Source organism: Aphanomyces astaci, assembly GCF_000520075.1.
Source record: "Aphanomyces astaci strain APO3 unplaced genomic scaffold supercont1.45, whole genome shotgun sequence".
Classification (NCBI taxonomy): Eukaryota; Oomycota; class Saprolegniomycetes; order Saprolegniales; family Verrucalvaceae; genus Aphanomyces; species Aphanomyces astaci.
Window position 1 is genome coordinate 199,725 of NW_009798308.1, and position 25,485 is coordinate 225,209.

Sequence of the window (25,485 nt, forward strand, 5' to 3'; positions counted from 1 at the left end):
TCGAACAACTACGCCAGCCGCTCCACTCTCTCTCGCTTCAACCGCTTACCCTCTTCGGATCCCTCCGACAGGGTTCGCGTCAAGATGGCCGACGGCCACACTGCGTCTCAACCACGCATAATCGTCGACGTTCCCATCACCTTCGACGGTTTCGATTCGATCGAACCGTTCTATGTTATTATCGACCTCGATGAGAGATGGGATCTCATCATCGGGATGTCCTGGCTGGAGTCCCACCAGCCATGGATTGACTGGAAGGCCAAATCCGTGCACAAGGTTACTTGGCTCAACGCGAGCCAACCCTGGATTCATCGGCGGGCTGCCGATCGCCTTCCCCCGTCCACCACCAACCCACTTGGTCCTCCCCTAGAGGCGATGAGTAATGATCTCGCCTCTCCTAGCCCCGCAGTGCGCTCATTGGCCCCAGCGCCTGCGGCTCCAACGGACCCAACCACGGTGTTGCACAACACCCTTTTCGTGCCCCCAACAGAGTCGTCCTCTGTTGTTATCGGTGAGGATACGTTACCGCCCCCGATAGTTGCATCGACCTTAGCAACCACGTTTATCGAAGAAACCTGTAACTTGCACGAACTCCCTCGGACGTCTTCCGAGATCCTGGCACTGCCAGAGATGAGCTTCCACTCGCTCGTGGAATCTCTCCGCGCCCACGATATTGCCGCCTTGGCGATGATCACAGTCGAAGAAGAGATGGATCTCTTTTCGACCTCGACCGCTGATGACTCGGTCCTCGCGGCTCCTTTGAAGTCCCAGACGTGGGACTCCCTACGATCCAACCCCTACTTCGACCTCCTCCAAGAATTTGAGGACGTCTTCCCCGCCGAGGTACCGTGTCGCCGCCTCCCGGTCGACAAAGGCGTTCAACACAAGATCGACCTCGTGCCCGGCGCAAAGTATTGTGTAACGCGGCAATGGCAGCTTCCTCGCGACCAAGTCGATGCCATCGACGCATTCTTCGCGGCCCGCAAGGCGGCGGGTCACGTCCGCGAGAGCATTTCCCCTCACAGCAGCCCGACCTTCTGTGTGAAGAAGCCCGGTGGGAAGTGGCGTATTGTACACGCCTTTAACAAATTGAACGCAGCCACGATTCCGGCTCAGACGCCGATTCCTCGCAAGGACGTTATTATCGACGTCATGGGTCGATCCACCATTTTTTCCACCATCGACCTTCGCGATGGCTTTTACCAGATCCTGATGCATCTATGTAACGTCCCTAAAACGGCGGTTTCTACGCCGAGTGGCATGTTATGGGAGTGACTGGTCATGCCACAGGGTCTGTCCAACGCCCCGGCGACGTTCAATCGTATGGTTGCCGCGAAGTTTCGCGCGTTTCGCGACTTCGCACCGTCATACTTCGACGACATTTATGTTCACAGTTGCGCGTCCTCCACGCAATCTGATCTCGACGTTCACCGCGGCCACCTCCGCAAGGTGCTTGAAGTCCTCCGTGCCAACGGACTATATGCCAACCTCGCCAATGTATGTTTGGCGTTGACGAAATCCCGGTCCTGGGGGATTTAGTGGGGTGAACGGATGACGGGCTGATCCCGAAAAGATCAAGGCCATTTCGGAGTGGCCTATCCCCTCCTCCGTCAAGGATCTTTGTCGCTGGCTGGGCCTTGCGACGTACCTGCATAAATACTCGCGCAACTTTGCGGACATTGCCCAGCCGTTGTTTCGGCTTCTCCTCAAGGACGCCCCTTGGGTTTGGGACTGCGCTCACCGACCCCGTTTCCCCCAAACCCCACCTAGCTTAGTCGGCCTTGTACCGCTTCGCCCTCGCCGATGGGCTTTTGATGTTTCAACCCACCGCGGACTCACCACCGCGCATTGTCGTGCCTGGTGACGCGCAACTGCGCCTCACTCTCCTTTGATCCTACCATGACTCCCCCAGCGGCGGCCATTTCGGCCGCGACAAAATGCACGCGATCCTGGCGCGTTCATACTGGTGGCCCCGTATGTATATAAATCCGTTGTGTGCTACGTCGCTCATTGCGACGCTTGCCAGCGCACTAAAATCACCGCCTCCTCTCGGGCTCCACTCCAACCTCTGCCTATTCCCGACGAACTTTGGTCGTCCGTCAGCATGGACTTCATGTCTGGCCTGCCCCGCGACGCCCGCGGCAACACCGGCATTATGGTTTGTGTCGACCGCGCGTCGAAAACGTGATTGCCGTCCCCGTCCGGGACACGCTGAGCGGCGCGGATGCCGCTCGCCTCATTTTCGACCACGTTTTCTGTCGTTTCGGCCTGCCTCACTCCATCGTTTCGGACCGCGACCCGCGGTTCACGGCGAAGTATTGGTCCACCCTATTTGCTCTCTGCGACACTTCGCTCGATATGTCGACTTCGGATCACCCCGAGTCCGACGGCCAAACGGAACGCGCCAACCGCGTCCTCGAAGATATCCTCTGGAGCTACTCCGTCTCCACCGGTTCCTCTTGGGCTGTCACGCTACAGCACGCGGTTTTCGCTTACAACGCCTCGGTTCAGGCGTCCACTGGCTTTTCGCCGCATTATGCGGTCCATCTCCAACACCCCCGCCTCCCTCAAATGCTTGATGGTTCGACCTCAAGTAGGGGTGGAAACACCGCGCGGCCTGCAGGCGTACTTTCCAACGCCCCCAGCCGCACTCTCCAAACCATTCAGAGTTTCCTCTCCCGTCGCGCCTCTGTTATGCAACAGATCCATGACAGCATAGCTGCCGCTCAGCAGCGCCAATCCACTCAAGCCAACAAACATGGCCGCTATAACCTCGCGTCCTTCGCCGTGGGCGACCGAGTCCTCCTCCACAAGTCGGCGGTGCCCGCCCATGCATTCCGCACACGAGCGGTTGGAATGTCTTCCAATGTCAAGCTACGCAGTGCTTGGCACGGTCCCTTTGCCGTCCTTCGCGTGGTCAGTCCCACCAACTACAAACTTGACCTGCCTACCTCATGGCGGATCCATCCAACATTTTACGTGGGTAAACTCAAACGTTACTTAGCGTTATTACCTACTCCTACGACCGATGAAGTAACGGCAACCGATCCTTCGGATCCCGTGGCGGCTCCTCCTCTTCCGCCGCCTCCGACTTCTCCTCTTCCTCCGACTCCCCAGCTGTCGCCGTCCCCGACATTGGCACCACCACTTGTTGCGGCGCCGCAATCGCCCGCGCTCCCGCCCGATAATCTGCGGCTGCTTGCCGCTCCGCCGCTGTCAATTGACCGCCCTGTTGAGGTCCCGACGGCGGATTATTCCCCGCGAACGGATTCGTCGGCCGCGCCGCCGACAATCGCGCAGCCACCTGCGCATCTTCGCGCGCCCACGTCGAGGAACTCGCCGTTGGCGAAGCCCATACGCTCGACCAGGCGCTCGCAGGGAGCACCGAAAACCCACTTGGCGTCACCCGCGCCCCTTGCACCGGCGCCGCCACCGACATCGTCGCTTGCCCCCGAGGGGTGAGCGCCCTGGTACTGCCGATCGCCCGCGGGAGCGACGGGTCGACAGTTCGCTGTGCGAGTCGGGCCAACTACAACTTGGCAATCAGAAGATTATATGAAGCAACACTTACCTCAGGTCCGCGCCGCATATTTACGCGGGCGGCGATCCTCGCGACAGACCGTGCGTCCAAACGCCCATGCTTCTGTTGCCGCACCCCGGCAAAATTAGATAGCGAGTTGGCCAACCGCCCCGCTGTCAGCGGCAACTGCCCATGCCGCCCGCTGCCTTGTCCGACCAGCGTCCACACAAACGCTACAATGTATTCCAGCAAAGCTCGATCCGCCCCACGTCAACCGTCCAGCGCTCCAGGCGCTCCCGTTCATGCAATTCGCGCATGGCGGCCTTGAACTCGTCAAACCGGTGAAAACCCACCCTCGCAAGCTGCATGCACTCCATGGCAAGCAGCATCCACAGAACCCGCAACTCAAACGAATGGGCGCTTGCAAACAAGCGCAGGTACCGTTCAACGCCGGCGGCATTGGCCACCTGATATCCCCAATCCTCGCGAGTCTCGTCGAACTCGCGGACCACCGTTAAATGACGTGTAACGCCGCGCACATACTCCAAGTCCACGCCACCCCAACCGGCAGGCGTGAAGATCCGAGAGCGATCCCAGTGGAACCCCAACTCTTGCTCGAACACTTCGTCTCGGGCTAGGCCGGTCCGCTCCGGTCCAACAAGCTCGGCCTTCATTTTGGCCTCAGTCTTAACGGCGCTTCCCACACCGTTCGCCTTCCTTTCGTTTCCCCCAACGCCCATAGCGTTGGGATGTCCCCCATCGCCTGCAGATGTTCCAGCCACACCTTCGCTGATCACCTTCCTCGCTGCTTCCACAGCCTCCTTGGCTGCTTCGTCCGCCGCCTTCGTCGCAGCCGCTGCGATCGCTTTGGCCTCTTCGGCGCGCCTTGCCTTTGCATTTACCTCTTCGGCCGCTCTTGCCTTCTTGACGGCCTCCTCCCGTGCCAAGTGCTGCTCCAGCAGCTTTTGCACACCTTCGACGCCCACTGTTTGCATGGCGCTCTTTACCAAGTCGGCAGCCGCTTGCTGCTCCAGCTGTCGAAGCCGTTCGCGCTTCACGGCCGCCTTGGCCTCCCAGTCGGCCTTACGCCGCGCCACTTCAGCCGCATCCTCGCTCGGCGCCACTCCGCCGTCGTCATCCGACTCAGCTGTGAGGTCCACCACCTCCACTTGCTGCGCCGGCGCCTCGGCCTCTTCGACGTCGGCATCCTCGGCGATCTCGTTCACCTTGCGCTTCTTGCCTTCGTCTGCCATCACAACCTCAACTGTCACGCCACAGTTCCCTCTCATTTTGAACATGCGCTGATGGCACGTTCTGTCTTAAGTAGGGGAGGGTGTAACCGTGCCCATCATCCGGTTACTAACCGGATGACTAGTCCAAGGTGTCTCTTCGCACACCAACAAGTCCTCTTGCGCAAGCAAGGTGTTCCTCCGACGATACATCAATGGTTGGTTGCGCGTAGCTTAGTGATAGCGTAGTAGTCTTAACGCTATCAATTCCTTCTCGATTCTACCATCTCCCTCTGCGCACGTTCACACTCTGCATAACTGTATACGATTCTGCACTGCACTACCATGACGTCCATATAATCACAACTCTTTTGTACACAACGCCCCAAATGGACCCCAACGTTGTACTCGACCGCCTTCAACGCGACATCGACGACGAAAACCTCAACATGGAGGAGATGAGTCAAGTCTACCATGACTATTCTCAGCAAGTCGAGGACGCTGATGATTCGCCGACACCCATCATGGATCGTTTCTACTTGCAGGGTGGCAACGCTGCCCTCGCCACCATGATAAATCTGACTCAAGTCAAATTCGAAACGATCTGTGCGATCGTTGAGTCCGTCTTGGTCCCTGCTTGGACACTCGGGTTCATGAAAACATGAGACGTACGTAACGTTAGTACATGTTTGTATGAGAACCCGAGTCTACAGACGAATAGGGAGTGGCAAACTGTGTCGGCGATCAAGCTGTCTTCATCTCTGAAGACTGTGTAACCCAAATCGACACACGCAGCTGGAGGCCCGTTAACGACGCCCATAGCTATCATTTGTAGTGTTAAGGCCTGTTCGGAGCGACTTTTGTGTTGGCGGTTTTTGGCGTCGATGCAAACGTCGATGAAATGTCAGCGGCATTTACAATTCCGTCTTTTGATTTCATTGGATGTAAATAAACCAATCAAATACGCAAATACATACCAGCCTTCACCATCCAAATCAGGTCATTCCATTCGAGAACATGGAGAGCGAGGCGTCGTCAGCTGTGCCACCATGCAGCAAGAAGGGCAAGAAGTCTGGGGTTACGGACAGGGCCCGAAGACTGTCTGGACGACAGAAATGGTGTCTACGTTGCTGGACAAGCACTGCGACGACTTCGCTGCAAGTTTCGAGCTGCACCGGTCGGCAGCCCAGCTGTCCATCATCTGGGGGAAAATCGCTCTTGCGATCAACGTACAACACGGGACGAGCGTGCCAGCACTGGCAGTCAAGAACAAGTTCTCGAACCTCAAGTGCGAGTATTCCAGATACGGCTGGCCGAGCAAGCCACCGGCAATGAAGTGGATGTGCTGTACCCGCCATATTGGGACGATATGGTCACGGCGTTGGGAAACAAGGCCGGACTGGGCCACATCGGCTACGCGTTTGACGGCAGCGGTCCGAATGAACAGTGGCAGAAGCAATGCAGATGGTGACGTCAGCCAAACGTCCAAACGTCCAAGCGTCAGGCCGTGGTGGACGCAGAAGTTGCGCGTCAGCGGTCAAAGCGACCGAAAAATATGGACATTGGTCAGAGTTTAGTTGTATTGGGCGAGAGTCTTGCTCAAGGTATGCAAGGTTTGCAGCCGGTCGTTAGCAACGAAGGGCAGGAACAAGAGAAGAGAAAGCTATTGGTTGCGATAGATAAATTGCAATAAGCAGTAGAACAAAGCACATCGATTCAAACTGAGCTGCTGAACTACCTTCATCGTAATGATTAATGATAAACTTGCAGCTTTCAAATATGACTTCAACAAATTCATTAAGATAGTTTTTTACGTTGTCTCGAATCACCTGTGCTACCACGCTATCGATTGTATATCTTTCGCAGTGTAGCAGAATGTCACCATTGAGGTGCATCCATTCACGTTCATCTGGCTGAGTTGCAGCAGGATCAATAATCCAATTGTGCAGAACTACTGTGGCTTCAATCACGAGGGCCATTTGTTGAGGCGATTGAACTCCAGAGGCTTCTTGAACAGACGAAATTTGTTCTTCCACAACCCAAAGCATTGTTCGACAATGATTCGAGTGCGGGAGTGGATGAGGTTGTAGTGTGATTCGGCCTCCCCCATGTTTGACACAATCGGATATGGTGTCAAGACATGAGGCGTAGTGTGTAGCCCGCATCGACCACAATAACCCCCCCAGTGGAAACACAATGGCTTGCCAAACACAGAGTGGCGGAACAACATGATGTCGTTCTGCCACCCCGGGCGCAAAGAGTACGCCATGAAACCCTTCTTGTCATCGACCAACGCCATTAAGTTAAAAGCCGGAAAGCCCTTACGACAATGCCACCCCTCGTGCTGGCGGAAACGCTTCATCATGACCAGACAGCCATCGATTGCCCCGAACACGTTTGGAAAACCAGCCCAATCATTCATACACGTTCGTCAAACCACCGAAGCCTGTAGGTGTGATTGCTGGAGCAACTGTAGCACCTCGAAAATGTACTCGTAGGCTTTGGTCTTTCCAATCCCAAACACTAGAGCAGCGCAGTCGAGCCCATCACAGTGGGTAACGTAGTACAACGCCAGAGCAGTACGATCCGTAGTGTCAAAGTGGGACGATCGGTGCGGTGGACTGTGCAATGATGTCCACGAGTGCGCCAGACGCTGAGCGATTGATTCAAAGGTCGCGCGCGAGCAACGCAGGTACTGAACAAACCAACCGTTCCTGCCACCACTGGACTTTACGGCGGGTCAGGGTTCACCCCCAACGACGTAGTCATTCACAGGTGCAGCCGGTAAGGTACGACCATCTAGCAACGCAATCGTCACAGCGATGGTGGCCATAGTGCAAACCAACGGAACGAAGTTCATCGAAAGTATGTGAGTCTAATCGCAATATAATTACCCAATCAGTTGCGTAAATCACAAAATTCGATGGAATTGGATTTGATTGGCTGAAGAACAAAAAGCCGCTGAAGTAAAAGTCGCTCCGAACACACCCTTATCCTTCAGAACAACACTTCCACAGTTTGTATCAACGTTACTGTGGTATGGCATGTCATAGGGCGTGTTCGGGACTTTTGTGTCAGCGATTTTTGGCTTTTTCCACAAGCCGCTGAAATAACAGCGACTTTTTGCCTTCACTGACATTGTTTAATAACAGAGAAAAATCAACCAATGATGCGTCCTAAAATTCATTGTCCATTTTAGCTCTATGACAGCGGAGCGCAGAAAATTGTTGTCGCGTGGTGGCTGTGGTGGCCAAATGTTCAGGCGGCGAGTGGCGAAACGACGTAGAGTAGATATAGCGCATGAGAACTATTATATGTATCTACGCAAGTCAGTCGTAAGTCGGCGGCTTGGAAATATAGACTGCCACGCTAATGGCGCACCAGTAAAGGTTAAACCGACCGACAATGCTATGTGTTTCAACCTTGTGCGTCGGTGTGACCTTCTCCTTCCCGAAGGAGTCGTGCAGTCATCACTACTAACTCTAGGCATGCGCAACCCATAAGATCAACGCCTAGCTAACCTGAAATCAGTTTACAATACACAGAGCCTAGGGTTCAGTACAAATAGGAGGTCACGCGGGAGGGGCATGTGTACAGCGTTCGATGCGTTCTGTGTGCAGCTACCCTCGACATTGAAATGACTTACCACAGCCGTGCTTCACATGGGTAAAGTTATCCCGTCGAGGACCTACCAGTACACACCGGAGTGGAGTGACGAACCACCGGCAACCGACAAGGGTGTGCTTTGGGCGTGCTCCTGCGAAATTTTGGTTTGCAACCAACAATTTATTCTGATATTTTTGCCCAATAAATAGCCACAATCCCAAAAGTCGCTGTAAACGACCTCAAGGAGGTCGTCCAGAGCGGTTTTTAAAAACCGCTGACACAAAAGTCGCTCCGAACACGCCCTTAGCCAATTTCCAGTTCCCCATAGCATTCCTCTGTATAGTACTACGTAGTAAGGTAATCCATCAATATCGCGAACGCTTTTTGTGCACTAAAATGTCAAATGTTTGAAGCACTCCACCACAAAAAGTCCCTCGAATAAAAAAAAAACTAAAGGTAGCGTTGGAAAATATAAATCCAGCTGCATTTCTTAGTGCCAAGAAATGCCTGAAATATCCCAATAATCGATTTGTATTTTGAAATTATAACGTAACGTTAAGAATTGGTGAAACTTTTTTGGCTTTGTATTTCGCGAACGGTCGTAATATCTTAGTTTTGGATGTATGGAATATTAATTTACAAAATAATATACCTGGGTGTCGTGACGCGTTTTAATTTATACATGAACTCAATTCTTCATTAAATTTGAACGCATTATAATAAGATACAAGTTGGAATTTGTATTGGACAACATAAAAATGAACATAGTTTTGAACTTCAAGGTGGTGTCCTGATCCTTTGGCTGAATATAATCATATCCAATGAAAACCCCTCATTACAGAATGAAGCCATTGGATTGGATATAATGACAACCGTTCGCGATATTGATGGATTACCTTATTGTGAATTCCGGTGAAATTTGCCGTTTTGGAGTGGTTTGACGTTTTGACGTGGCAATAAATCGACCTCACGATTTGATTCGCCAAAAAAACCTTAATTTAGCAAATTAAACAGTATCGGGGAACATTTTCCAAAATATAATCTGATTGGAGATGGCAAGGTTATCCGGACATAGCTGTCCGGATACGTACAGATATGAGCATACTGCAATCAATATATTGCCACGAACTGATGAGAGGACTCCAGATACTGACAACGGCGACGACGGTGTCCTTTGCAGCTGAAGTGTGGAATGGGAATCCGGAGGGATTCCCCGCTCAAAATCCACCCGCCCATGGCACAAAGGACTTTGACTTTTATGTGTTTGCGCACTCGTGGCAGCCCTCATTTTGCGCTGGCACCGACTTTCCAGGTTGGATACTTTCCATGTCTATATCCAACGAGCAGACCACATGACTAGGCTGCTGGGTTCCTGAGCTATACTGGGAGTCCCATTTTACGATTCACGGCTTGTGGCCCGAGTTAGAAGACGGTCCGCATCCTGGGTTTTGCACGAAGGAACCTCTGGACATCAACATTGTGCGGTCGGCCATCGGCGAAGACACACTCGAGAAATACTGGCCCAACGTCAAAGTGGCTGCCAACACGACGCATTATGACTCGTACATCGCTCCTACAGTGGTGTGGAAGTTACCGTCATGTGTAGGTTTTGGGGCCACGAGTGGTCGCGCCATGGGACGTGCAGCGGGTTGGATCAAGTGGAATTCTTTCAGTCTGCGATCGACAAGATTAAGGTCCAGGGCACGCCCGCCTTCGTCACGCAACATGTTGGCCAATCGGTGTCCACAAAAGACGTCCGCGACGCGTTCGGTGGCGCAGGCCAAGCGGTCCTTAAGTGCGAGCACGGCAACGAACTGTCCCAAGTGTTCACATGTTACGACAAAGACGCTAGCAGCAACGTACCCACGACCCTTCGCGCGTGCTCGGCGCATGTGCTTGCAGAAGACACGTGCAAATCCACGGCCACCGTCGTCATTCGCGGCTTTAAATAGTTTACTCCGCCGTGTAGTATTCCCGTATAATTGCCCTTGGAGGGGAGTGGTGCTATTTGATCTTGAACTTGCTATGAACGCACGTTATGTCTAAACTGGATCGTCCGATCATCCTCAGCCAACCAAAGCCCATGATCCATGGATGGGAGCCTAACATCCTCATCACCAACTGTGAACTGTCTTCAATCCTTACATCCGCCATATTGGCATTTGTTAGGTCACTCGGACGGGTGTACAGTTCCTGCTGCTGTTGCCTCGGTAAATTTGAAGTGTCCGCCGTTGCAGAAGGTACTCGGCCATGGCGCGATTACATTTGGCCATGTGGACTTCCACCAAGGGACACGGCACCCCCTTGACTTCATGGAGATAGCGCACGACGTCCACATGTCCATTTCGCACCGCAGACGCCATCGCATACGGCGTCCATCCTTCACGTCGGTGGTCCCCAAGGAACGTCACAACATTCAAATGTCCCGATTCACACGCGCGATCCATGGCGTGGGTGGTGCAGCCCTCGGCTCTGTTGTTGTGGAGCCACTGTACCATGGCCAAATGGCCGCTTTGCGCAGCTCCGTCCAGCGCAGCACTCGTACAGCCTTCCGTTCGATGCCTTGTTAGCCATTGGACTACATCCACGTGGCCAGCTCGGGCGGCGCCGTCGATGGCGGCGGTAGAACACCCCTCCGTTCGGTTTTCATGGAGCCACTGGACGATGGCAAGCGATCCTTGTTGGGCTGCCCGGTCCATGGCGTGGAATGTGCATCCTTCCGCTCGATGGACGTGAAGCCACTTCAGCACCGTGAAATGGTCGTTGGCCGCCGCGGCGTCCATCGCCGACGTCGTGCATCCGCTTTCATCCGGTCGCTGCTCATGGAGATAGCGGAGGATGTCGAGTTGGCCGTGACCAGCGGCGATATTCATAGCCCCCACGATCTTGAAGACGTCCGGGGTCGACTTAACGACGTGGTCGTGAAAAAAGACTACGACTTTCCGGTCTCCTGATTCAATGGCCAATGCGAGGACTGTTGAATCCACCAAACACGGGCGGCAGCGATAGATCCGGGAAAGAAATGACTGGCCGAAGAGGCCGACAGCTTCGAGGAGGAGGGTGGATTGCCGCAACAACACGTACGTAGCCGCGTGGCGGAGTTCGCTGTGCAGCTGCAGTCGCGCCATATCTGGCACTGCGGGAGTGATCAAAGCCTTGGCATGGTGGGCTAGCGGATGAAGCGTTTCTAGTAGCCGATTGTGAGATTGAATGAATGGCCGCACTTGGTAAAATACCCCCGTCTGAAACTCCAAGATCGACTGCACCAACTCGCGATTTGTCAGCACTTGCATCATCATGCGATCGCAACCTTGGTGATATCAATGGCCCCGTGGTCCAAATGCTACCAGGGCCTTCTCATTCGACTTTTGCCATGCTTGAAAGACATATATTCCTGGACCTAACACCAGTTGTGATCCAACATGTCGCCCCAAACGGTCAACGGGCGTGATTTCCAGTTACTGTACACTGTACAGTACCACATTGAAGATGTGTAACTGCAATGCCATCATAAATATGCGTAACGCTAATGATTACTTCGAGGTTATGTCAAAAGCAAGCACACACACTGTACTACCAGGAAATGTTTACGGCGGTCTGAGTTGCTCCACAAGAACACATCAAGATTGCCTCTAGCACTAATTACGCAGTCGCCATACTTCGTTGCGGGGGCACAGCCAAAGCATGCAGTCGAATGTACTCCTTCATTTCGTAGCTGTTGCAGAGACTTTGACCCCTCAGAGGCTCCCCCTTGACTTCGTGCAAATACTTGACAACTGCCAAATGGCCGTTGCGAATGGCAGCGGCCATGGCATACGGGGACCACTCAGCAAGCCTCACGTCTCCAAGGAATCGCACAACCGCCAAATGTCCTGCTTCACACGCGCGATCCATGGCGTCCGTCGTGGACCCTTCCATTCGATTCGCGTGCAACCATTCGACGATGTGAAGATGACCGCTTTGCGCAGCTCCATTCATAGCGGCAGTGGTGCAGCCTTCTGTACGATTTTCATGTAGCCATTGGACGACCTGCAAATGTCCGGCACGCGCTGCTTCGTCCATGGCAAAGGTCGTACAACCTTCCTTTCGATTCGCATGTAGCCATTGAACGATGGGGAGGAAACCGTGCTGTGCGGCATGATTCATGGCATCAACGGTACATCCTTCGGAGCGATTCGTGTGGAGCCACTTGAGTGTATACAAATGTCGGTGGGCTGCGGCGTAGTCCATGGCCTTGGTCGTGCAGCCTTCTGTGCGATGAAGGTGCAGGTACTTCAGCACGCGCAGGTCTCCGTGCGAAGCTGCAATGTCCATGAGGGACGAGGTGAAACACTGGGGAAGCCGCCGATGGTAATAGTCCACAATGCCAAGGATACCCGTGTCGACTGCAATATACAGGAACGATTGATCAAGCATCTCGGGTCGACAGCGACGCAAACGATCGTAAAACGTGGCGCCGTGCAGATCGAATGCTTGTAGAAGGAGGCGGGATTGGCGGAGTGCTATCACAGCTTTGGCTTGTCGAATTTCGCTGTGGAGGCGAAGCATGGTCACCTGAGGCAGGGCAATGTTGTGGGCAAAGAGCAGCTCCGCATGTCGTGTGGAACTCAAGAGGGAGATGGCGACTTGGTTGTACTCGTCAAGGAACGGTTTGAGTTGATGGCATACTCCTGGCTGGAACTCCAGTATCGTGAGCAGCAGCTCGCGGCTTGTCAAGACATCGGTCATGGTACAAAGGTGAGAATCGACCACTGTGGCGCCCGTGGAAGTAAAGAAATGGAGTTTCGGAAATATCGATATCCCAGTAACGGTCGGTTCTGACATTTGCAGAATTCTCCGCTGGATCAACTTCAAGATACATTTTTTCGCTGGTTTAATGGCTGACAATAAAATAATCAATCCCCAATTGTCCCTATATTGTGCAAGTCAAACCACTCAAATAATATAATTTTAATATGGATACTTCGGTCTGGACCCATATTATTTCTGTAGTATCAATAGAAAAGTCAAGTCAGACGTATGGCGTTCTTAACAAATTCTCAAACGGTATCCACCAATCAAGTTGCGAGATCGCGTGTCCAGCCAGATGACCAAGAGTGACGTTGCTGATCCCGCGCCCAAGTTGGACCTTTGGCGGGACAGTCCTGTGCGCTACCTTGGGTATGCCAATGAACTTGGAGAATCCTTCCGTCCCTTGTTTCCGGGATGTGTTGGTCCTTCGTATGCGGTGGCAATTGCATACGTCCTGGGGGATACATTCGACAAGGGGATGATTGCCCTCAACGATACCCCGACCACACAGTCTGCAGCGGGAAATGTCGAAACAAACAAGAAAACTCGGGCCGTCAAGGCTGCAGCGGATACCTTGATTTGGCAAGGATTCGTACGAACAAATGTCCGACGTTGAGGTTGATTTTTGATGCATTTTCGCCCTAGGCCAGCGTGGCCATTCCAGGGTTTGTGATCAATCGTGTGGTACATACAGTACATGTATCCCTCCTTGAGCTCGTTCGTTATAAGTGATGTGTTATGTACTTCGTAGGTTGCGGCCTCGTCAGCCGTTGCCAAACACGTGAAGGCGAACCCAGCGGTGCTCAAATGGGGACCGACCTGCGTTGGCATTGGTGTGATTCCGTTCATTATCCACCCCATTGACGAATTTGTCGACTACGCCATGGACCGCACCACGCGAGTGTGGGCTTAGGACATTTGAGACATGCGATCGATCGAAGCACATAGAACTATAATATCACACGAATGAAAAGTCCAAGATGTCGAATCTCCGAATAAGTTTGGATTATCCGGTGGACATTGGATTTTGACAACCGTCGCGGAGCCGCCGATGCAATTAGACTTGTCGCGCAAAGGATATGCATACATTCCCGAGGACTTGGATGAACATGTGACATCGCTGTCACTCTCAGCTAATCGAATATGCAGCCTCAGTGATGTAGGCCGACTAGTGCACTTGCGGCGGGTACTTACACTTTCATCAACGGCAACGACTGAACGGTCTGGTAGGTGGACTTGTCATGTAACAAGATCGTGGCGTTGGCTGGCATCGAAGTACTGGGAGCATTGGTGTGGCTGAACTTGTCGCGCAATAGCATCACGTCCTTGGACGGCGTACAACACCTGGCTCACCTCCAGACGCTCGATGTAGCCGACAACAACCTGACCGACATCGACGTGCTCGAACACAACATGTCGCTCACGCATGTCAATGCATCGACCAACTGCATCAATGTGTGGCCTCGCTTGACTTTATTGGTGCATTTGGAGGTTTGTACGATGTTGCACGTGTGGTTCTCTTACTCCGTGACCAGGTGCTGAATCTGAATGAAAACGAACTGCCCGCCCTTCGACTGCTTCACACGATGTTGCCTCCACACGTTCAACAGCTCCACTTGGCTCACAACCATATCGATCATGTACGTAGTACACCACAACTCTCGATCTTTTTTGTGGTCGTGTTTTTTCGAGGCGGAGACTGTAGTTGCATTGCTTTGATTCGTGCCGACCAATGCTGTCGCTGCACACTCTGGACTTAGCTGGCAACGGCTGCGCTGCAAACCACGCACTCGCCATGGCCACCTTGAGCTCCATCTTCCCATCTCTCACCACATTCAACGGTCAGCCCGTCATGCGAACCACACCATCCCAGCAGTCCCCCCCCACCCCACCCCAACACACACCCGATTTGGACGTTTCGAACCGCGACGTGAAGATCCAAATGTGGAAGCACATGCTCCAGCAACGTTCCCAGCAGGAAACGGTCGACCGACTTCGCCTCCAGCAAGAGAGGCAACAAGTCGGTCCAGCTACTCCCCGGGACGAAGAAACTCGGCCAACCCTACGCCCTCCTTCGATGGCAACGCCGCGTCCACAGTACTTTGTCCATCACAACCACGCAGCTGCACCCCCCACGACGTCCAAACAAATCACTCCTCGGTAACATCCCTCCTTCCATGATATCCTAAGCAAGGCATGGACAGATCGCAGGCGGTAGCCGAGCCCCCCCTGGCGCACTCGAGCACGTTTTTGCCACATCACGACGACACCCCTGGTACGCATGCATCGTCGGCGAAAACGGCATCTGCCACGTCGCGCCAAGACTTGCACAAAGCTCTGGCTGCAGTGCAAGACCACGTCCAGCACATGCGAAAGTACATGAAGGTACCAAATATAATGCCATCGACTGCAATCGATCGATATATATAAATATATCATTGAACTTATACTTCGAAGTATATATTTATTACATATATATAGATCATTCAAGTACTCATCATGGCCATGGTAGGTGTGGGTGAAACGCGAGCAGTGGCTTCGGATGAAGAGTGCCACGTGTATACAGGTATATATATATATATATATATACCTACATACAAGTACAGTTGTGTCGACCTCTTCCTATCGTTACGACTAACGTTATGGTAGAAATTCTATCGAGGACATCTCGCACGTGTGAAATTTCCACGACCCGCCGTGCCAACCAAGTCGGCACCGGCGATGGCGACCTGGCCTATGCATATGTCGTCATATCAAATTATGTGGGAGAGCCTTCCCCAAAACACTCAAATTTTCCACATCTACGCCCAGATCATTCAGGTAGTCGCCAATTAGGCTCAACAGCACAAGATAGGGCGTCGCTCCTCAGGTGTAGTCTCTAGAAAATCGTCCGGGGGTCGTATACGCGACGGCGGTTGGTCGAGTGGAAGCGAGCCAACTACAGCGCGAGGCAAATTCAGCGGGTGTGGCGGGGTTATGTCGTTCGCGGCAACCTCGTTGGGTATGCCCTTGGCATTCATGACACTGTGGTGAATATGGAGATCTGTAGGAAAGGGGGGGCGACGCTGCTGCACCAAGTGCGATGTGTGCTGATTCGCGTGGGCAAGCTGGAGCGGCAAGCAGGGATTCAAGACGAAGCTACGATGGCGTTGTGGTCGCAGCTGAAGCAAGTGACGACGGACAGCCATAATCACCACAGATTGACGCGAGCTGTGAGTCGACTGCAGGTAAATGAGTACATACATATGTAGTGTGCACGATACGAGCAGCTAAGAGGGAGTATGTACATACACAGGCGGCGTGGAAGGGCAAACTGGCGCGACGGCAGCATGGGCAGTCGTCCAGAAAATCGACCGAGTGGTGTGAGGCTCCGTGCAAGCAATGCCAAGCGAATGCTTTGGAAATCGCCACCTTGCGTCAAGAACTGCACGATCTGGCCGCACTAGTCCGACAACTGACTGTACCACCCGAAACATCTGGGCCACATCCCAACGTTGATCCATCTCCACGGATGGTTCCGTCTGCATGTGCTGCGCTCCCTTCATTGCCCACGTCGCACGCTGACATGACGCAGCCACTGACCCTTGCCGATTTCTTTGTTCGTCCAAACTATGCACCGATGCGAGATATGGAAGTCCAGTACCATAGCTTAGACGACTTTCAAGCACACGTTGCCACGTCTAGCTCGTATTTGGACGTAGACCTCTTGGCCGTGGATTAGTTCTGTGGCTACTGTTTCTTGCCATTGTCTAACATACTGTTTTGTCTGTGCTTTTGTCTGTGCATACTCGTGGCTCCCACCACCTACTTTGTGGCAGTACATGGATATGAATGCCCGATCAGGTTTGAACCTGATCAGGTTGTTGTTTTCTCGGCAGTTCTGTCGATCGTCATGTGCAATGCGGCCCACGTGGTACTACCGTACACAGCATCCTGATAGACGTAACACGATGAGAATCGTACATGCAAGGGCATACCAGGACATCGTGTCCAAAGGACTTCTACGCAGCAGATGCAGGGTGTGTATGTAGTAGGATTTCACCCTCCATGCCAACTCGTTCAAGCATTTCCATGGGCGAACATGCTGCCTGGCCGCTTGCTTGGCCATATGGGCGTTATGAATGTAACTGCCGAGGAATGAGAGTGAGAGCGAAACGATAGCCCCTAATTTACGTAAATACTGCTGTAAATACCCAAAATAATGTGTTAATTTTGCAAATTTTAGCGCGATTCTGGTGAGAGTGCATGTCGCACAGGTTCGTGACGGTGATGCCGCCCGTAGAGATCAGATGCTGCTTGCTCCCTACAACACTAACGCGAATCCTGCGGAGAAGATCAGGTAATTGCGTACCACATGAGTAGTCGGCGCCGACAAAGCGCTGCGGTCTCGCTAACCGCCTCGCAATCACGGACGCGGCAACGCCAGTCGTCCATTCCCAACCCGTTCACTCCATCCACATGCACATCTCCCCTTCGCATCCACGAGCCATCTTCGTCGCTCAGCCTCACAGGTCTCGAGAAAGCACAGCTACTTGAGTTGGCACACGCCGCAGCTTCCGAACTTCTATCCTATGTGCAGCTTCTGCAGTCACAGCCCGCACCCGCCACCTCCAAGCAAATTGAATCCACCGACGAGAGGTACATTTGCCAATCCAAGACCGCGATCCTCACGGGGTACTCGTCCATCCATGACTACAAACGACACATGCACCCGTACGCCTTTAACGCGTTCCACACGACGTCCACGCTGTGCGCCATCCACTCTGGCCAGGACGACAAGTCCGTCGTGACCGTGAAATGGAGTGCGGCATCGAGTGGCCCTTTGGCCCACGACCGTGACTTTTGCTATGTGGAGGTACATACTCCTCCTTCCCTGCGCCCACACCATGTAACGTTATGCTACGGATTAGATCCAACAGCCTTTTGTGGCGCGAAACGGCCGGCGAGGGTACGTGCGATGCGTGCATTCGATTCCGTTGTTTGTAGCGTCGTCGAAACACCAGCATGTTCGGGCGATATTGCGGCATTCCGGCACTGTCGTAATGGAGGGATCGAAAGAGAACAGACGGCTCCTGCAGAGAACAATAGTCTTGAATGTCGACCACCGAGGAAAAATGCCCAAATGGGTAGCAGCGATCATGGTGCGACGTCTCCTGGCGAGAGCCGAGTCCCGCCCCCATGATGTGGCCAACGACTTGCAACACCACCACACGATGGACACCCCATGGCAAGAAGACGACGACACAATGCGATTGCAGTCGATGCGGCGGCGAAAGTCGTCGTCGATCAATGCATGGACGTCTTTGAAGGACATGGTCAAGCTATGCAAAGTATGCACGACCAAGTTGAGGTGGTACCATCCCACCGTGAAGTGCAAGGTCTGCCGCATGGTACGGATGGCGCGACTCTTCTGCCGTTGTGGACGCTCGTTTATGACGTTCATGCATCGTAGGCGGTGTGCAAACCATGCACAACGCACTGCGAGGTCCTGCTCAAGGCGTCGCACCGAGTGTGTTTACGCTGCAACGCCCACCTTGCGTCCCTGCTAGCGAAGTCCGAGGAGGAGCTCCTACCTGTGGAAGTGTACCCTGAGGACACTTGCACCTTTCTGGACGAATGGGATGAGTCCATGTCGTGATGTCGTCCATGTCCAACGTTTGCCCGCGATGCAAATTGACCAACGCGTTCCCTCCATTTTCGGATCTTATTGGAGTACTGTGAACAAATAAAATATTTTCGTTTCATTTGATATTTGTATGGTCATTGCGAAAACGCAAATAAGTTTGTTTGTCCGGATAATCGAAACATGAACGTTGACGAACTTCAATTCGATTTGAGGCATGGTCCCTGCACCCCAACGCCGCTCGTCCCGGCTGGCCCCTCCTCCTGATCAAGGGGCCTCCAGCGAGCCACCACCATCGCGGAAGCGCAAGCCTACAACCGCGGACACTTCAACCTTGGCCACTACAACAGCGCCGAAGAAACAGCGAGCAAATGAACCTGTCTCCGTGTTGGAAACCCACACGACAGCTTCAATTGTCAAGTCCACTCGTAAAGGCATGCCAGCACCTACACGACGTAGCGCCAGAACGGCCATTCATGACGACGAGGATTGTATCGTTCGTGAGACCGACGACGACGATGGAGACATCAAGTCGGACACGGACATTGTGTCAGCAAGCGGCGACGACAACGATGCTCCATCCTCCTCCACAGCGCCCGCCGTACGACGCAGAGCCTCTCGTGTAAAGAAAGAAGCGGAGGAACAAGTGGCACCAGTACCGCTCACCCGCCGCAATCAGCCCAAACGCGGGGTCGGCGGCGGCGCGTTGCCAGTCGAACCCAAGGTGGAGCACACGTTTGAAAAAACAAAGCAGCCGCGGCCTCGCCCGTCAAAACACCAAGTAATCGACGACAACGACAGCAGTGACTTTGTCAAAGACGATGTGAAGACGCTCAGACCGCCTCCTTTCCAGGCATCCACCTCTTCGTCCATCCCCCGACTCACAGCGGACGGCGGCGACATCATGTCCGACGACAACCGCCCTGAAGCAGCTAAGCTAGGGAAACAAGGCCGTGCGAAACGTGTGGTCCGGGCGATCCCCGTGCGCCAAGCCCCAACGACCTTGAAGCCGCTATCGAAGAATGCCCAGGGCAAGCGCAAGGCGGCGGCGGTTGGCGCACGTCGGCCGTCAAAGCAGCTACAGGACAGTTCCGACGGTGGAGACAGCAGCGAGTTTGTCGCGAGTAGTAGCAGCGACGAAGGCAGTGGCGATGACGACGATGTGGCAGACTGGGCATCGACGTTAAAGTCGAAAGCGGCGCGGGGGAAGGACCTCGTCGACGGCAGCAGCAGCAGCTCGTACGATGACAACGCCCCGATAAAGTCCATCAAACGACCCAAGACAGGAAGATCTCCAAAGAAGCCGGCGGCGGCGGCGGCTTTGACGGAGCATGCACAGGGGAACGATGGCGGCGATGGACGGGATGGCGGAGTTGTGAGAAGAGCAGAACCGATCGAGTATCCATACTATGAAGTCGCGTACGCCCCGACTGGTCGAGCTCGGGTAGGGTATTGTGTTACTATTGTTATAATTATTATAACAATGATGATGCTTGTTATAATTATTTATAACAATTGAAATGCTCTAGTGCAAAACGTGTGAGAAGACGCTCGTGCGTGGCGAATTGGTCGTGTCTATCCGGTTGCGGCACTCACGATTTGGCATCATGGCGTACCACAAGGTCCTTAAAAGTACACTCACTATATGGAGTTTCTGATTGAGTTGTAGCATATTGAATGCACGTTGCTCAACAATGACGTGGCAAAGCCTTTGCATGGCTTTGACGCGTTGGACCGGGACGACGTCGACAGAGTGCAAGCGTACATGGTGACCAATTCCAAGCTCGGTACACCCACACATATAATAATACTATTTTCGATTGTATCCATTCTGTGTTTATATATCTATTTATATATAAATTGGCGCAGGCGTCGAAGACGAGCGCGTGGCGTTGGGCGACGAAGCATTTATCAAGCGAGATATCCTACCGGCGGGGACTCCGTCGCCACACTTAACCGCGTCGTTGCTGCCATACCAACAAGAAGGGCTCGCGTGGTAAAGATGATATTTCTTGATCTATATGATATATAGGAACAAACATCATATATTATTCTAGGATGAAAGCACAAGAAGCAAGCAAGTACCGCGGCGGCATCTTGGCCGACGAGATGGGCATGGGCAAGACGATTCAAGCGATCGCAACCATGCTGGAGAACGTCAAAATCAAACAATTTGAAGGGATGGTCATGGGCGGTGGCACGCTCATCATCTGTCCTGTGATTGCTTGCATGCAGGTACAGATATATATCATGTAAACTTAAAATATTAACAATATATATATATATTATCAGTGGAAAAGCGAGATTGAGCGGTTTGTCGAGGCAAATCACTTGAGCATTTTGCTGTATCATGGCCCCAAGCGTACCAATTTGACTGCTGAATTGGCGTCGTACGATGTCGTATTGACGACCTATTCGATTCTCGAAAACGAAGGTACCGAAATCAGAGGTTTCTACATGCAATATATATATATATATTAAACGGGACAAGTGTATATATATTTCTAAATGGGGACAGTGTGTATATATATATTTCTAAATGGGACAGTGTATATATATATATATTTCTAAATGGGACAGTGTGTATATATATATTTCTAAATGGGACAGTGTATATATATATCATGATTTATATATATATATATATAAGTCATGGGGTGGATTGCGATATATATATATATACATATATATATATACATTTATGTATTTCCAGGACGCAAGCTGATGGAAGCCGAGAAAGTGGCGTGTGCGTACTGCCACAAACTATTTGTTCCGGAAAAGCTCGTGCCACACAACAAATACTTTTGTGGTCCGGACTCTCGGAAAACGTCCAAGCAGATGAAGCAGCAAAAGGTACAAACGTCGTCTAGTTGGATTCATTGGACCTGATATATATATAAATATCGAAGTATATATATATAAATATATATATATATATATGGACGGCAGGGCAAACCCACCAAGGCGGCGGTGGCAGCACGAGCCAAGGCCAAGACGTTGAGTGACCAAGATAGCAGCAGCAAAGAAGAAGAAGAAGAACACGATGCTCCTATAAAGCCCCCGCCTCGTAAATCCAACCGACGTGCAAAGAAAGGGCGGTCGCCGCTCCACGAGGTCCGTTGAACGTTGTGGATGCAATGGCTGATGATATTGTGTGCATTTCACACCCAAATGTTTACTTTCGCCAAATACTGCAGCATTCGAATCCATTGAATCTGATTTAAGCTTGTACACACTATAGCATACAAAGATTAGTATATATATATGGGTTTGCCCAATATTTAGAGGGACTGTGAGGGGATTGGCAGAAATTATTCACCAGAACGTGATTTGATTGGCTTGGGCAGTTCTTAAGTCATTTCTGTGTTGACGGGTCCAGTTTCCAACCAATTTGGCAATGTAATAATGTAGATGATATAATGGATGATGATATAATGGATATAATGGATAATGATATAATGATATAATGGATAATGATATAATGATATAATGGATAATGATATAATGATATAATGGATAATGATATAATGGAGATGATATAATCGATGGGGTAGGTCGAGTGGACGCGCATCATTTTGGACGAAGCCCATTACATCAAGGTACGTACATATCAAAACTAACCAATGTACACTGAGTATGCTTATTGTCCTTATCATTTACTCCTCGATTTCCAAATAAACAAGAGATGGACAGATCCAACACCGATCATATAGGACAAAAAGTGTAGCACAGCGCGGTCCGTGTTTCGCTTGAAATCTCAGTACAAGTGGTGCCTCTCTGGTATAAAGTCCCTAGCTAACAAGGCTCACACTGAACTGGCTAATCGATAGGCACGCCGCTGCAGAACCGCATTGGGGAGCTGTTTTCGCTGGTCCGGTTCTTACAAGTGGACCCACAGGCGTACTACGAGTGCGCCGAGTGCGACTGCAAGCAGCTCGACTTTAGCATCTTTCACGGCCACTGCAAGCACTGCGACCACACGGCCATGCAGCATTACTCGTTCTTTAACAAGAAGATCGTGACTCCCATCCAGGGCTTTGGCTACGTGGCCGAGGGCAAGCTGGCCATGCTTCGTCTGCAGAACGACCTCCTTCGCCACGTCCGCCCATCCATCTCTTGTTTCGACGTTATTGATTTTACATGTATTTACATTAGGTGCTGCTGCGACGGACCAAAGAAAGCCGGGCAGACGACATTAGCTTGCCGCCCAAGTTGGTTCGCGTGCGGCGGGATGCCCTGGACGAGCGCGAAAAGGACTTTTACGAGGTATATATCTATATATATATATATATATTGAAAACGAGGAATATTATTATATTTGGACTTGTATAGAGCATTTACACGCAAAGCAAGGCCCAGTTCAACACGTACGTGTCGGCAGGCACTCTCCTCAACAATTATGCGCACATTTTCGACCTGCTCATCCGACTTCGCCAAGCTGTGGACCATCCGTACTTGGTATAAATATATATATATTATATACATATACTATATATATATATTATATATATACTATATATATTATATATACTATATATATACATATACATATACATATACTATATATCTTGTTGTACGAGTCTCGAGAGTAGTAAGGTGGGTTTGACTTAGGTGATTTACTCGAAATCGAATCCCGCGCTTCAAGTGCCGACGCCCGACGTCCCTGCCCGCGACGACTTGGCCCTCATCGGTCCTCCCCCGTCTTCGAGTGCCGACGATCCGGACGACGGGAGAACATGTGGCTTCTGCCACGAACCCCCCGAGCAAGCCGTCAAGTCGGCCTGCCATCATTTGTTTTGCCACAGTTGCGTCGAAGAATACGTCGAGTCTTTGCTCATGGGTAGATATATATATATAATATATATATATAATATTTAACACCATTGAAATGGCAGGAGCTCAAGCTACGTGCCCGACGTGCAACGAGCCGCTGACGGTGGACATGGCAGCCACTGGGACAGCAGCCGACTCCGACGACGACGAAACACATCACGTGGACCAGTTCAAGGCGCGCCAGATTGGAAAAGGCAGTTTGCTGCGTCGGCTGCCCCACCTTGGAGACTTTCAGAGCAGGTTGCGATTGTTTGTTATAATGTTTATTCGTGGGATTAACCTTTTTAGTGCGGACAGTGTACTCACACTAATTCTAGTCGCACTAATCTGATTGGCTCAATACGTCTGCCGATGTTTACCTCGAGTACATTTGGTTGTGTCTCGTCGAAGTATTTGCAATGTCGCTTCTGTTTCGAATATTCACAACAATATATATATATATTTGTATAGATTGTATTAATCGGGTCTTTGATGATATATATATATTTGTAAAGATTGTACTAATCGGGGGTGGTTGGATGTGTGTGTACTACGTAGCACCAAGATTGAGGCACTGATGGAGGAGCTCCACTTGATGCAACACCACGACCCGTCGGCCAAGGCTATAGTATTCTCGCAGTTTGTCAACATGCTCGACCTGATTGAGCATCGGCTGCGGCTCGCGGGCCTCAAGTGCGTCAAACTGTCGGGTGGCATCCCCATGGCCCAGCGCGACCGCCTCCTCACCGAATTCCGCGACGATCCGACGCTCACGGTGTTTCTCATCTCGCTTAAAGCTGGCGGAGTTGCCCTCAATCTGACGGTGGCGTCCCAGTACGTTCATATAAGACTTGGTTCTTGTATATTAGAGTTGGCGACTGGTCCTTTTCGCTGGGATTTTGGGTCTGGCAGACAGATTATTCGAGAATCGATTGGAGTGTGATTTTTGAAGCGTATATATATATATATATATATATTCAATATATGGTATACACATTTGTGATAATGAACATTTGTTGGAGTTGGCCAAACTACACGAATCGATGATTGGTTGACATGTCGTGTTGGTGAATTTTGATTATTGGCTAGGACTATCGCAAATACCCTTTGTCGAATTTCAGTCGAAAGTGTTTCCAAATTGGAGTTGACAATGTGCGTATATATATATATATATACTGTATGTGCAAACACGGGGTTTCAAGTTGGTAGCGAGTAATTTTTTTGCTTTGATTTAGGGTTAGTTGTATAGGATGATTTATTTTTATTTATTTGGTTAGCATTTTCCTGATGGACCCGTGGTGGAATCCGGCGGCGGAGCACCAAGCAATCGATCGGACGCATCGCCTTGGCCAGTTCAAACCTATCCGCGCCACGCGGTTTGTGATTGCCAACACGATCGAAGAACGGATTCTCAAGCTACAGGTATATATATATATAATTGGATGATTACTATATATATATAGAATATATAGCTGCTCTTCCTGCTGCTGTGATATCTCATGTCTTGTTAGGAAAAGAAGCAGCTCGTATTTGAAGGCACGGTGGGCTCGAGCACGGCGGCGTTGGCGCGGCTGACGATTGAGGACCTGCGCTTCTTGTTCAGTGGATAGTGCTTAGGCTTGCTTGAAGGATCAACTGTACACATGTTACTACCATTCACTGTACACGACTAAAGCTGTAGGATTTGGGCCTAGTTTTGTAATATGTAGAGTACATATCCCTGTTTCGCACGCTATTTCAATTCCAAAACCCGCCTACTTGATGGATTAGGTGAAGGCGCGTCCATTTGGTGAGATGTGGTGACCAAGTGTTAGCACCACACCTTGTTAGCTATAGTTCACCACGGAGGGTACTACTGTACTATAGTAGTATTGGGGTTTCGGGGTTAAAGTACCCCGGAGAAT

The 25,485-nt window shown here is 51.5% G+C and overlaps 10 protein-coding genes across 19 annotated transcripts; 8 read left to right on the forward strand and 2 right to left on the reverse strand.

The window, feature by feature from the left end:
• Positions 1-5,138: 5,138 nt before the first annotated feature.
• H257_13090 (hypothetical protein) lies at positions 5,139-5,525 on the forward strand (the record flags this gene model as incomplete). Its single annotated transcript, XM_009840518.1, has 2 exons — positions 5,139-5,398; positions 5,471-5,525. The coding sequence occupies 2 exons, from the start codon at positions 5,139-5,141 to the stop codon at positions 5,523-5,525; spliced, it is 315 nt and encodes a 104-aa protein (XP_009838820.1).
• Positions 5,526-5,798: 273 nt separating this feature from the next.
• H257_13091 (hypothetical protein) lies at positions 5,799-6,220 on the forward strand (the record flags this gene model as incomplete). The annotated part of the gene is made up of 2 exons (XM_009840519.1): positions 5,799-5,978; positions 6,053-6,220. 2 exons carry the CDS (start codon positions 5,799-5,801, stop codon positions 6,218-6,220), a joined length of 348 nt encoding a protein of 115 aa, XP_009838821.1.
• A 3,236-nt stretch (positions 6,221-9,456) lies between these two features.
• Positions 9,457-11,805, forward strand: H257_13092 (hypothetical protein). Its single transcript, XM_009840520.1, has 3 exons — positions 9,457-9,667; positions 9,716-9,917; positions 9,962-11,805. Exons 1-3 carry the CDS (start codon positions 9,487-9,489, stop codon positions 10,305-10,307), a joined length of 729 nt encoding a protein of 242 aa, XP_009838822.1. The 5' UTR covers positions 9,457-9,486; the 3' UTR covers positions 10,308-11,805.
• On the reverse strand, positions 9,460-11,805 carry H257_13093 (hypothetical protein). Of its 3 annotated transcripts, XM_009840521.1 has the most exons (3): positions 11,592-11,805; positions 10,219-11,542; positions 9,460-10,169 (listed from the first exon to the last, which is right to left on the reverse strand). In XM_009840521.1, the coding sequence occupies exon 2, from the start codon at positions 11,481-11,483 to the stop codon at positions 10,521-10,523; it is 963 nt and encodes a 320-aa protein (XP_009838823.1). In that variant the 5' UTR covers positions 11,484-11,542; positions 11,592-11,805; the 3' UTR covers positions 9,460-10,169; positions 10,219-10,520. The 3 variants fall into 3 exon arrangements, with proteins under 3 accessions (XP_009838823.1, XP_009838825.1, XP_009838824.1); XM_009840523.1 differs by having other exon boundaries at positions 9,460-11,542; XM_009840522.1 differs by having other exon boundaries at positions 10,219-11,805.
• Positions 11,806-11,858: 53 nt separating this feature from the next.
• On the reverse strand, positions 11,859-13,133 carry H257_13094 (hypothetical protein). The gene has a single exon (XM_009840524.1). It carries the CDS (start codon positions 13,081-13,083, stop codon positions 11,998-12,000), a length of 1,086 nt encoding a protein of 361 aa, XP_009838826.1. The 5' UTR covers positions 13,084-13,133; the 3' UTR covers positions 11,859-11,997.
• Positions 13,134-13,406: 273 nt separating this feature from the next.
• On the forward strand, positions 13,407-14,141 carry H257_13095. Of its 2 annotated transcripts, none has more exons than XM_009840525.1 (3): positions 13,407-13,738; positions 13,792-13,845; positions 13,898-14,141. In XM_009840525.1, the coding sequence occupies exons 1-3, from the start codon at positions 13,442-13,444 to the stop codon at positions 14,057-14,059; spliced, it is 513 nt and encodes a 170-aa protein (XP_009838827.1). In that variant the 5' UTR covers positions 13,407-13,441; the 3' UTR covers positions 14,060-14,141. The 2 variants fall into 2 exon arrangements, with proteins under 2 accessions (XP_009838827.1, XP_009838828.1); XM_009840526.1 differs by having other exon boundaries at positions 13,792-13,830.
• A 56-nt stretch (positions 14,142-14,197) lies between these two features.
• On the forward strand, positions 14,198-15,310 carry H257_13096 (hypothetical protein; the record flags this gene model as incomplete). Its single annotated transcript, XM_009840527.1, has 4 exons — positions 14,198-14,332; positions 14,377-14,637; positions 14,682-14,786; positions 14,852-15,310. The coding sequence occupies 4 exons, from the start codon at positions 14,198-14,200 to the stop codon at positions 15,308-15,310; spliced, it is 960 nt and encodes a 319-aa protein (XP_009838829.1).
• Positions 15,311-15,342: 32 nt separating this feature from the next.
• Positions 15,343-16,867, forward strand: H257_13097 (hypothetical protein; the record flags this gene model as incomplete). Its single annotated transcript, XM_009840528.1, has 6 exons — positions 15,343-15,531; positions 15,659-15,712; positions 15,796-15,966; positions 16,029-16,147; positions 16,196-16,373; positions 16,442-16,867. 6 exons carry the CDS (start codon positions 15,343-15,345, stop codon positions 16,865-16,867), a joined length of 1,137 nt encoding a protein of 378 aa, XP_009838830.1.
• Positions 16,868-17,371: 504 nt separating this feature from the next.
• On the forward strand, positions 17,372-18,888 carry H257_13098. 2 transcript variants are annotated; one of them, XM_009840529.1, is made up of 3 exons: positions 17,372-18,001; positions 18,057-18,536; positions 18,599-18,888. In XM_009840529.1, the coding sequence occupies exons 1-3, from the start codon at positions 17,501-17,503 to the stop codon at positions 18,782-18,784; spliced, it is 1,167 nt and encodes a 388-aa protein (XP_009838831.1). In that variant the 5' UTR covers positions 17,372-17,500; the 3' UTR covers positions 18,785-18,888. The 2 variants fall into 2 exon arrangements, with proteins under 2 accessions (XP_009838831.1, XP_009838832.1); XM_009840530.1 differs by having other exon boundaries at positions 18,057-18,888.
• A 95-nt stretch (positions 18,889-18,983) lies between these two features.
• H257_13099 (hypothetical protein) lies at positions 18,984-25,314 on the forward strand. Of its 6 annotated transcripts, XM_009840534.1 has the most exons (18): positions 18,984-20,213; positions 20,299-20,391; positions 20,439-20,556; positions 20,639-20,765; positions 20,827-21,004; positions 21,062-21,203; positions 21,483-21,622; positions 21,719-21,883; positions 22,324-22,368; positions 22,483-22,549; positions 22,600-22,868; positions 22,925-23,035; positions 23,102-23,227; positions 23,381-23,609; positions 23,665-23,842; positions 24,140-24,415; positions 24,859-25,003; positions 25,093-25,314. In XM_009840534.1, the coding sequence occupies exons 1-18, from the start codon at positions 18,987-18,989 to the stop codon at positions 25,189-25,191; spliced, it is 3,735 nt and encodes a 1,244-aa protein (XP_009838836.1). In that variant the 5' UTR covers positions 18,984-18,986; the 3' UTR covers positions 25,192-25,314. The 6 variants fall into 6 exon arrangements, with proteins under 6 accessions (XP_009838836.1, XP_009838833.1, XP_009838837.1 ...); XM_009840531.1 differs by having other exon boundaries at positions 23,665-24,415; XM_009840535.1 differs by lacking the exons at positions 24,859-25,003; positions 25,093-25,314 and having other exon boundaries at positions 24,140-24,556.
• The last annotated feature ends 171 nt before the right edge of the window (positions 25,315-25,485 follow it).

What these genes read in the sequence shown, in the direction of transcription:
- H257_13092 (XM_009840520.1), top strand. Translation starts at nt 9,487, where the DNA reads ATGAGAGGACTCCAGATACTGACAACGGCGACGACGGTGTCCTTTGCA. An exon ending in CGCTGGCACCGACTTTCCAG is followed by an intron (nt 9,668 to 9,715) that starts GTTGGATACTTT and finishes CCACATGACTAG; the next exon opens with GCTGCTGGGTTCCTGAGCTA. An exon ending in AACACGACGCATTATGACTC is followed by an intron (nt 9,918 to 9,961) that starts GTACATCGCTCC and finishes CGTCATGTGTAG; the next exon opens with GTTTTGGGGCCACGAGTGGT.
- H257_13093 (XM_009840522.1), bottom strand. Translation starts at nt 11,654, where the DNA reads ATGATGATGCAAGTGCTGACAAATCGCGAGTTGGTGCAGTCGATCTTG.
- H257_13094 (XM_009840524.1), bottom strand. Translation starts at nt 13,083, where the DNA reads ATGACCGATGTCTTGACAAGCCGCGAGCTGCTGCTCACGATACTGGAG.
- H257_13095 (XM_009840525.1), top strand. Translation starts at nt 13,442, where the DNA reads ATGACCAAGAGTGACGTTGCTGATCCCGCGCCCAAGTTGGACCTTTGG. An exon ending in CCTTGATTTGGCAAGGATTC is followed by an intron (nt 13,739 to 13,791) that starts GTACGAACAAAT and finishes TTTTCGCCCTAG; the next exon opens with GCCAGCGTGGCCATTCCAGG. An exon ending in GTGTGGTACATACAGTACAT is followed by an intron (nt 13,846 to 13,897) that starts GTATCCCTCCTT and finishes TGTACTTCGTAG; the next exon opens with GTTGCGGCCTCGTCAGCCGT.
- H257_13098 (XM_009840529.1), top strand. Translation starts at nt 17,501, where the DNA reads ATGAGTAGTCGGCGCCGACAAAGCGCTGCGGTCTCGCTAACCGCCTCG. An exon ending in GTGACTTTTGCTATGTGGAG is followed by an intron (nt 18,002 to 18,056) that starts GTACATACTCCT and finishes GCTACGGATTAG; the next exon opens with ATCCAACAGCCTTTTGTGGC. An exon ending in AGTGCAAGGTCTGCCGCATG is followed by an intron (nt 18,537 to 18,598) that starts GTACGGATGGCG and finishes CATGCATCGTAG; the next exon opens with GCGGTGTGCAAACCATGCAC.
- H257_13099 (XM_009840534.1), top strand. Translation starts at nt 18,987, where the DNA reads ATGGTCCCTGCACCCCAACGCCGCTCGTCCCGGCTGGCCCCTCCTCCT. An exon ending in CCCCGACTGGTCGAGCTCGG is followed by an intron (nt 20,214 to 20,298) that starts GTAGGGTATTGT and finishes GAAATGCTCTAG; the next exon opens with TGCAAAACGTGTGAGAAGAC. An exon ending in ACGAAGCCCATTACATCAAG is followed by an intron (nt 22,369 to 22,482) that starts GTACGTACATAT and finishes CCGATCATATAG; the next exon opens with GACAAAAAGTGTAGCACAGC.